At 29.5% G+C, this 10,346-nt stretch overlaps 2 protein-coding genes across 8 annotated transcripts in view; one reads left to right on the forward strand and one right to left on the reverse strand.

Moving 5' to 3' along the window:
• The window catches only part of LOC108763627 (phytanoyl-CoA dioxygenase-like), a 144,475-nt gene that overhangs the window by 111,960 nt on the left and 22,169 nt on the right, over positions 1-10,346 (forward strand). The window lies entirely within an intron of this gene.
• LOC108763628 (uncharacterized) overlaps positions 5,007-10,346 on the reverse strand; it is a 16,812-nt gene continuing 11,472 nt past the window's right edge. For 2 of the 7 annotated variants that reach the window (XM_018511418.1, XM_018511415.1), the window contains 3 exons: positions 6,391-6,632; positions 5,768-5,968; positions 5,008-5,548 (listed from right to left, as the gene is read on the reverse strand). In XM_018511418.1, the coding sequence (XP_018366920.1) occupies positions 5,383-5,548; positions 5,768-5,968; positions 6,391-6,596 (573 nt within the window). In that variant the 5' untranslated portion in view covers positions 6,597-6,632 and the 3' untranslated portion in view covers positions 5,008-5,382. Of the gene's footprint in view, positions 5,549-5,767; positions 5,969-6,390; positions 6,633-7,942; positions 8,255-9,146; positions 9,237-10,346 lie in introns of those variants that run through there. The other 5 variants (XM_018511417.1, XM_018511419.1, XM_018511416.1 and 2 more) reach the window with 5 other exon arrangements.

The raw sequence follows: 10,346 nt of genomic DNA on the forward strand, positions 1-10,346 counted from the left end.
TACCAAATCTACATAGATCTTCTTTTTCGGTCAAAAAGAAAAATTCATCATTTATGTATGTTAATTTATGGTTAATAAGTTCAATCTTTGTACAAATAACTATCAAATATACGCAAATTTTAACGAATCATTAACGTGCCACATGTTTCAACTTGTGTCAATTTTAGTTTTTTTTTGTATTAATATACCTAATTGTATTAACATTTTGAGAAATTTCAGAATTTTTAAATTACAATGATAAAAATGATGGAATTAACACGGTGGACATGCAATGCTTTGATACACACTAAAACATATAATTTATACCATATACATACATGTATAATATATTATAGATTTATTATAATTTTGCATTTATTATATTCAGTTGACAAATATAATGAACAGTATTTATCGGATTATAAGTATCATCGATATTGGGCAAAATTTTTAATAAAACACTTGAAAATAATAAACATTTTTCTGTACATAAATCATATTTAATTTAATATAACCAAACTTGAGAGAATTAAAAAATAAAAAATTTAGTCAAATAAATCTAACATAACAAATATATGCTACAGATACGCAATAATACCATGCCGTATGAAATATTAATATAATCAGAAAAATTATAAAGATTATATTTTGCTAAAAAAGTTGAAACTAACAAAATAATGCATGTAACATGCAAACGATTAAAATTTGTGTATGTGTGTGATAATTGTTCATACTTATTTGAGCTTATATAAATATGAATTTTTCTTTTTAATTACTGAAAGAAATAATATGTGTAAATTTGACATTATTCTACAATTTAAACTTAGAATCCTTCCATTGTAAGGTTATATTTAAAAGAAATATAACTGCAGTATTTTATACATATTAATGATATATAGAGGACAGCTCCTTATTATGAGATAGGCGCCTAATATGAGATAGCGGCGTTTCTGCTAAACTAATAAACGCTATTTATTAATTCCACCGTGAATTTATTGCTCTTGAATTGAAAACTATTTAAGTTCAAATTATATAGAAAATTCATTATTAGATCGTGCCTGTAGTCGTTGTAAAAAAGATTTTAGAATTTGGACATCTTCAAGTTTCATTGATATGAGTCTCTAATAACTTTGTTTATTACTCAATAAGTAAATATTTGATAATAAATTCTTTATGTAGTGATAGAGTAAGATTGTACTAATAGAAAAATACGTAAGCGGTCAAACCCAGAAGCAAATGTTGACAGCATCTTCATTAAAATTGTCTTTACTGTTCATTTTTATTAATATAAATTAACTTTAGTAGAAAAGTCCCGTTAGTTCCGATAACATACATTTATTCACGTCAGCTTAGAAATTTTCTAGTATACACTACCACTCAGAAAATTTATTCACGTCAGTCTAGAAATTTTTCAGTACGCTACACTCAGAAAATTTTACATTAAATTGGTCAATCAGCGATGTGAGCAATCAAATCAAATTTTTATCTTTAACCTTGATTTAACTTACTCTTTATCTTTTTCTAGTTTTAAGAATTTAAAATAGAAAAAATTAAAGCACGATTCAAGTGTATAACACAATTTCTTTTTTGTCTCCTTTTTTAATCGATTCCTAAATACAAATAATTTCATATGTACATTTCTAAAGCGGCAAAATTATTTTTGCACATGGACGACGAACTCTTATTACGTGCTTCTACAAAAGAAACTAAAATCTAGAATTAAAACATGTAACTGCAATATGTTTGATTGGTTAGAAATCTTTAGTGCTTTTTTATTCTAGATGAACTTTAAGTTTATACTTTTTATTATTCCGTATATTTAATATCTCTTATGGTACCATTGTATCAAAATTTTTGTGCAATAAAAATGATTTTTATAATTCTAAATTTTTTGTTATATCCAAGAAAGCATACTTTCTATTACTTCATAAAATAATTAAATTCTAATTAAACAAATGATAATATATGTTAGATAAAAGGCCAAGTTCAGTTTTAATTGGAATCCCCCCCAGTTTTAATCGGTGCCATTTTTGCAATTTGCTAATTAGCTTTGTTTACGTTATCTTTTTCAGACGAGAAGTTTAAACTTCAAAACATGTTAATCATAATATAGAATATATATATTACTGAAATCCTTTGACAGAAGTTCAAAAGTCGAGAGATTGAACTGGCTGTCAATATCTTCCATAATAAAAATCATATATTAATTATAAAAACATATTTAAAGAAATCTTTATTGAGTTATATGCAAAATATATGATAAAATAGTACGCAAAAATATCTTAACATTTAAGTAATTTAACAATGTTATAATGTATCCTTAATTTAAATACACTGATTGCACGGTTCTCGGTGCCGGGTTTCGCAACACAATAAATGAAGATATCTAAAATGTAAATAAGGAGAGAGAGATATAAATCCAAAAACTTTTTTAACATAAAATCTCATAATTATAACTTCTTAATAACACTGCAACTATAAATCTGTTTAATTTAATGACTAATTTAAGTTAAAATAATTAGTTCGAATGAATAGCAATATCCATTCGTTTAGCCGAAATTCCTATCACGTTCGGTACTTTATGTATAACGGCGGTTTTCTTAGCACGTGTGTCGTTTATAACAGCTCGTACTCGAATCAGGGATGCACCGTAAGATATCTCACGTTTCCTTTATTGCGCATCGTCGGTCATTTTCGCCTTCATCGACTCTCCTGTGAACCTGTAAATGGCCTTATATTTTTCTCAGAACTATCCGATATATGTTCTCTCCTGATCGTAGTGTTCCACAGATCACCGCGAATTTCATAGTCTGCCATCCTCAACACTGTTTCTTATAGAGTTTACGATATCTCATCATACATAATATATCCTGATTTTAAAATACACTCGTTCCCTTACTATTGTTATTTTTGATAACATTATGAAATTAAAAAATAAAAGTAGAATATAATTTAGAATACAATATAGCTGTACGTACAATTCTTGGTATAAGATATTCAAGGCATACACTTTTTATATTCATAGATATATATATATTTTTTTTTTCATAATAAGCAAATGGAACTCCGAAGAGAACTAAAATTGAAAGAGAGAAATAGTTGGCTTTACAGCGGGTAAGTGATGCACAAATAATAATATAAAAATAAATATACATATTATTCAATTTGAAAATACATATATAAATGTTTCAATTATATTTTTGGTCATCTTCAGTATGTAATAAAGAGACTATGAAGTGTTGATCTACATTATATACATTATGTTACAGTTTAAATGTGAGAGTATTCAATCACAATCTAAAAGTAAATCTGTTGCCTAACGCAGTTTCAAAGTTTGCTGTGCTAAACTGTGCTAAAATGTGTGTATCTTGAATATCACTTAAAGGCAAATTTGATAACAAATAATTTATAATGTATGTAATGATAATTTCATCTTCAGAATGCAGCAACATCGCATTGCAAATAAATTTTATTGAATTTATATTTATTTTTACATTAATCACGCACCGTTAACATAGTTTAACACGTTTTTGAGACCTAAATAAATAAATAAATAAATAAATTTTCCGATGTATTTTTATTTGTTGAAAACGAATCTGGTCGTAGAATTGGCCTAACATGTCAGGTTTTTGAAAAAAATTGTGATTAAATGTGCCAAAATTGACATTTTTGGCCATATTTACTATTTTTTGTGGCTAAAATAAATTTTTTTTTTTTAATTTTATTTGCGCCACTTTAAAGTGCTATCTTTTACTTATAAAATAAATTTATATTTATTACTGTCCAATTTGTGTTATATGCATAATTAGCATATGAAGATCGCGGTATTGCCGTCGCGCACGCAAGTTGCCTAAACCCCCTCCAATCTCCTACTACTCGTAATATTCATGCTCGTCTGAAAACTAGGACATATCCCAGCGCGCTTTCAAGCTCTTCTTAACAATAATAAATTGTGATATCTAAGAAACTTATTTTTACCCAAAAATAGGCCAGACTCGTATAGTTACACTGCAGAAGGGTTAAAACTCGCATGACTCGATGAAAAATAATAATTATTCTTGAAAACGCCGCCGATCCCAGTTTTCAGACGAGCATGAATATTATGAGTAGTGGCAGGGGATATGTATTTTTGTTTTAAAAAGTCATACATAGGAAATTCGTACGTTGCTTTTGAAAAACCGTCTATCATGAAAGGATAAAGCCGACGGATCTCGTTCTTCTTATCGGAAAGATTTTCATCGGTGCACCAAGGTAAAACAAATGGCAATTTGCAAAATGTGGAACAAATATCTTCTTAGTTCTTACCAATGCAATATACTCTATTTCTTGCGCTTTCTCGTTTAGGCAATTTGCGTTCTTGACGGCAATGCCACGATCTTCATATACTAATTATGCATATGACAAAAAAATCGTTCCGTAATAAATATAAATTTATTTTATAGGTAAATGATAGCATTTTAAAATGGCATAAATGAAATTAAAACAAAATTTATTTTAGCTACTAATAGATGGTAAATATGGCCAATTTTGGTACATTTAACCTCAATTTTTTGAAAACCTAATGTGATAGGCCAATTCCACGGCCGAATTCGTTTTCAGCGAACAAAAATACATCAGAAAACGCTTCGTCGTTTATTCAAGTCCCAAAAAAAGGTATATTTTTGTATAATTGTGTTATCGCACTGACTCCCTAGAGCTTACTATTTTTTTATTTCAATTTTATATATTTCCATTTTTTTGCATAGATATATATATATATATATATCTTTTAAATACAAAATTAATTTGTAAAGCATAATTGAAAAAGAGTAATAATAATATTAAGATATTTAACTTTAATATTTTCCAATTTTTTTATTATAATGACGAAGATAATTTTACATTTGGATTATTTTATTATCATAAAATTTGATACATAATATTAGACGTATAATATTGATTTATTATTTTTATTAATAATGCTATCAAAAGTATTGTTATGTTAAATAATGACAAAATTAATTTAATGCAATAACATTATTGCATTACTTCTGGTTTTTATTGCTGAAAAATTTCTCATTGCTTAATGCTAACTTTCTATTTTTAACTACATCTCACTTTGCAGTCTTTCGTTAAATTATATACGCTCAATCATTCTTTCAACTTGTCAATCTTTGCGAAATGTATATACTCTTCAATTCTTATATATACTTATATATATAAAAATTTTGTATTACATGTGTTATTTTTATTGTTTTTTTTTTTTTGATATTGTGGATTTATCAACGAGATTCTCGATAGAAATGGAAAAATAATAAAACTGAATAAGAGTTTTATCTTTTTATCTAATATCACCAGGCTTTAGACATGACTCTGTTAATGACCATTTAAATACATCAATTTACACATTGTGTGTATGTCAAATTATGCCGATTTTGGCATCACTCGACTTTGTTTAAAAAAATCATACATAGGAAATTCGTACGTTGCTTTTGAAAAACCGTCTATCATGAAGGGATAAAGCCGGCGGATCTCGTTCTTCTTATCGGAAAGATCTTCATCGGTGCACCAAGGTAAAACAAACGGCAATCTGCAAAATGGAACAAATATCTTCTTAGTTCTTACTAATGCAATATACTCTATTTCTTGCGCTTTCTCGTATTAGCACTATGTAAGCTGATTACATCACTATATTATTTTTTGTGTTATCATTAAGGTAATATACGTTAAGGTAATATGATTAAGGCATAAAACGTAATTATTTATAAATATGCTATTATTTATTTGCGGCATATTCATTTATTCTTACCTCGGCGGTATGCATCTTTGTATTTCATATATTATAGTTTTTACAAATAGATGATTTTTAAATTTTTTTGCTCCTGGGACATGCGTCAATGGGCGTGATGTAAAGTACATTTTATTACTTTCTATTAACTTGTGCTTTTTATTTTCCAGTAGTTTGTGCTCTGAGCTCCAGAGATTTTCTTTGGATTTATAACTGTATAAATTATAAATTATAAATCAAAGTTTTCTGGATTTAAATACAACTTTTTAAAAATATGCAACTTTTCCAATGATAAAATTTGTAATAAATTTATAATGAAGCTTTTATTAATGGAAAATAAATAATAAGAGACCATTATTTGTTTAAATTTAATAATTTTTCATAATTTATTAATTTCAGTAATCCTTATACAAAAAAATATTAATGCTCTTGGTGTTTTTACTTAAAGAAAGATTAATTTACAATTAATCAGAAGGTTTTATAGTGTATTTAATTATTATATAATCTTTCTTCGCAACCTTAATTTAAAAAAATATAATGAATATTTTTTTAGATAAAGCAGCAAGAGCAAGAAAAAAGTAATTCACATTGATGTATTTATAAAAATTGGAAAATACAAACTCTTCCAACTTTCCATGACTTACCTGATGAATTTACAAAAGTCTAAATTCGATGGTATGTAAACACACATGTAAGGCGTAACTGTTGATGCGGCTGAATCGTTTATGGACGTCATTATGTTATTATTCCTTGAAAGTTCTGAACCAGTAATTGGATATGTATTTCCCATAGCGACAAATAATTTCAGAGTAAAAAGAAATAAAAACGATTCCAATAAAGCGCCCCACATGATTGTTGGAAGATCTTAGTCACACACGTTGTAATACTAAAAAATTATATAAACAAATATTCATAATCTATCATAAATATTTTATGAAATTTTGGTAATTTTAATCAAATATACAAGAACGGATTTGTGATATTAGTGAAATTTTTTAATTTTGTCACTAATCCGGTTCTCATCCTAATAAGCGATCCGTGATATTTCCAGTTTGCATAGTTGTTGCTTATACAGATTGCAATTTCTGTTCATTATAAAGTGTTGAAGAGAATTGAAGAGAATATAAAATTTATCTCGAATGTTCATCCACGGGCAAAATTGTGCGTCACGTAACTCATCAGATATAAATACCCTAAATGCCCATTGCATTATAATGGATTATTAATTCCAGCAATTAAATGTCGACGCATCGCGTTCTGGTTAAATAAAGACATCGCTGAAGCGCGTTTATTCGAATATACTATAATAACAACGAAGCTAGGGTAGAATAGAAATAGAACTCTTAACAACGATAATATTAACTGCGCGTTATCGCGCGTAAAGTAGTATGCGAGAGTTGAAAACGAAGGAAATACATGAAAAACAAAGTGATCCTTTGTCCGTCGATCACGAGAACGACTTGAGAGTTTTATGAAAGAAGAGGGAGTCCTCTTTTCCATTTTCATTATATCCTGTTTATTTTATAAGCATGCCTCAACCTTTCATTACGCATCCTGTCGTTTTTACTGTAGTGTAGAATTATTATTGCAAACTGTACGTTGAAAGATAATGCCTGCGCGATGGTATTAAATGAAGATCGCAATTATGCAAACCGGAAAATTGCTCTGGTCCTCTTCAGATGCATTAAAGGAGCGCATTAGGATGCCTTAGTTTCGTAATAGCATTAAATTTATCTTTAAGCAAACGGTGCAATTCACTCGTGCAAATCGTTAGACAATTTTAACGAAAGATTCCTATCCTACATATATATAATTATTTGTATTCTTGGGGAGTTTGTGCAAGATCGACAATTAAATTTAATAGATTAAGAATTAGATGTTTTCATCGTGAATATTTTTTTGTACGATACTACACTAACAGTAATATAGAAATAAGCTTTATTTTAGAAGGATTATTTCATTTTGTAAAATCACTTTTCAGGCGCAATAAAAAATTATTGTTATTCACAAACCACAAAAATTTGCCGATCATTAAAATTAGAGGTCTCGTCTATGTACCTTATATTCATTAAACATTTCTAAAATTTCTTTCATTGTTAAAACGTTTGCGAACAATATGCACCTATGATTGATACATCGACAAATATTCCTCGATATATAAATGTCGAAAACAACTATTCCTTTGATTGTGCGCACCTGGAGAGATAATAGGATGATCATCGCGGAATGATATCAATAAAGGTGTTGTTATCGCACGATTTCATAAGATAACATAATCGGTCTATTTGTTAGATCGATCTGCTGCAGTTCACAGCCCTTACTTCCGACTTCGTAATTCGAACATTGCGTCGAGAAACGGCTCGCACGCACTATCAACACTCGCGGGATCCTTTAACCATGATAAGTGGCTGCGCACAATCAAATAAGAAATGGAGAACAGAGAATAGAAATTTCAACCTATCAGAAATCATGTACTGTGGAATACAGTTCCTGATAGATTGAAATTTTTGTTCCCTGTTCCCTATTCCCATTAGACCTGTTCTTTTTGGCTGAACTTTTGCACCAGTTCATCTTTCTTTCTTTTCTCTCCAGGAGGAAAGAAGAGGAAGGAAGATGAACTGGTGCAAAAATTCAGCCAAAAAGAACAGACCTTTTGATTGTGCGCAGCTCCTAATCTCACTGAGATTTTTGATCTCAGGGACCAATCACGCGCCAATGTCAGCATTCTCTCTTTTTCTCTCTCTCTCTCTTTCTCCTGCGACTATTTATACACAACGGTATGACCGATCCGCGTCTCGATTGGTATGCGACTGACACAAAAAGCACGTCTCCGTCCAATTGTTCTCCAATTATGTTCTCCAATTATGTTAGAAAGATACTTTTCAAAAGCGATTAACGACCAGCTCACGCATTGTTTATGAACAACGTTCATTTCTGCTCAGTTTCATACTTCCCGGGGATATTCCTTAAACAGTAATCTCGTATTTATACTGAGCATTGTTTTACACGAACACGGAGAAAAAACTTGGTTGCGCTATGGCTCGCTCTATCGTTTAGAAAGATAAAAGATATATCACAAAATCGCAAGTCGTCGTTAATATGTTATTCCGACACACAAAATCAACAAGACCCGGTCAGCCGCACTAGGTAAACCGCTCGACAAACTCAACGGAATGAAAATGAACGTCTCGCACGGAGTGATGCCGTCGTTCGATGTCTCGTCGGTTCCTCCCTTAATTTGAGTAACGACTTCATCATCGCCACGGTACAGTCGAAACGCGCTTCCGCGTACACCACGAGGTATTGTCAGAGTTTAATCGTACTAACATCTGACAGCAATTCGTCACTCCATACTATAGGTATATGCAGAAACCACAGATTTACACGCGCGTGCGCTTACCTGATGTAGTCACTCACAGAGATCTTGCAGTAGAAACGCATGCCATATGTGGCTTTCGCGTTTCCCCGACGGATCGCGTTACGCCGACTTACTTATATACTTGTTAGCCGAAAGACAAGGATTAATTAATTGGCAATATATAATGATATATATTCCTCTATCGTAATGGAAACCATAATTGGCGATATTTCTTAACTAATAATAAATATTTATCTTTTTGTAGATAATGTCGTTTCCAAATTTCATATCTGTTACACTAAATTTTTATCGTATACCGATAACCCTTAAAATTTTTTTCTCTAAAAATTGAGTGTAAATAAAAATTTGTATAAGATAAAAGAAGTTGTAAGAATATATATAATTTATTTTTTTGACATTCTTTTATCTTATATATGTTCTTATTTATAGTCGATTATATATGTGTGTTTGTGTGTGTGTATTTATATACACATATATAATCGATACATACATATATATACGTATATATTATATATGTATATATATAATATAAATATATATAAAATTCTATTAAATATTATACATGTAATATATTATGTATTATAATATAAGATGAAAGAAATCTCAAGAAAAGAACTTTTACATACGAATGCTGTAATTGAAAGTAATCAAGGGATTCTTTATTTGTTAAAGTTACTAATTATATATTCAGTACATTGAAATTTTCCTTTGACATCCAAGCTTGATATTTAATAACGAAACTATTTAAATGCGATGCTTTAACAATCTTAATCAATGCGTTTTGGTTGAACTTGCAGTATCAATTAAAGAAGTTATTTGATTCGACATTCGAGACGCTCTATATACATATACAGGATCAAAAAAATATAAAATGAAAAAAAAATATAAATAATAAGGAAAAGAATTAGAAAAATTAGTGTGATACAATAATATTAATCAATGAACTATAATTGAATGGGTTATGCCTGGTCTTGCAAGACAAGAAAAAAAAAACGAAACAGTTTATTACTTAAATGCGCTCCCACGCGCTCATTAAAATACATCCGCGATCTTGATTAATAGATGTTTTCTAAAAATTGTTACCAAATTTATCGAAGAATGTATATACTGAAATTCATTCTCCGTGAAACCTCGATCTTTTCTCGGTAGTAAGGGGTAGAAAAAGATATAATCACCCCGTATTGGCGAGAACGCCAAATGTAGTATTTCTGTGAGAGAGAG

This window comes from Trachymyrmex cornetzi, unplaced genomic scaffold, assembly GCF_001594075.2.
Source record: "Trachymyrmex cornetzi isolate Tcor2-1 unplaced genomic scaffold, Tcor1.1 scaffold371, whole genome shotgun sequence".
In the NCBI taxonomy this organism is placed as follows: Eukaryota; Metazoa; Arthropoda; class Insecta; order Hymenoptera; family Formicidae; genus Trachymyrmex; species Trachymyrmex cornetzi.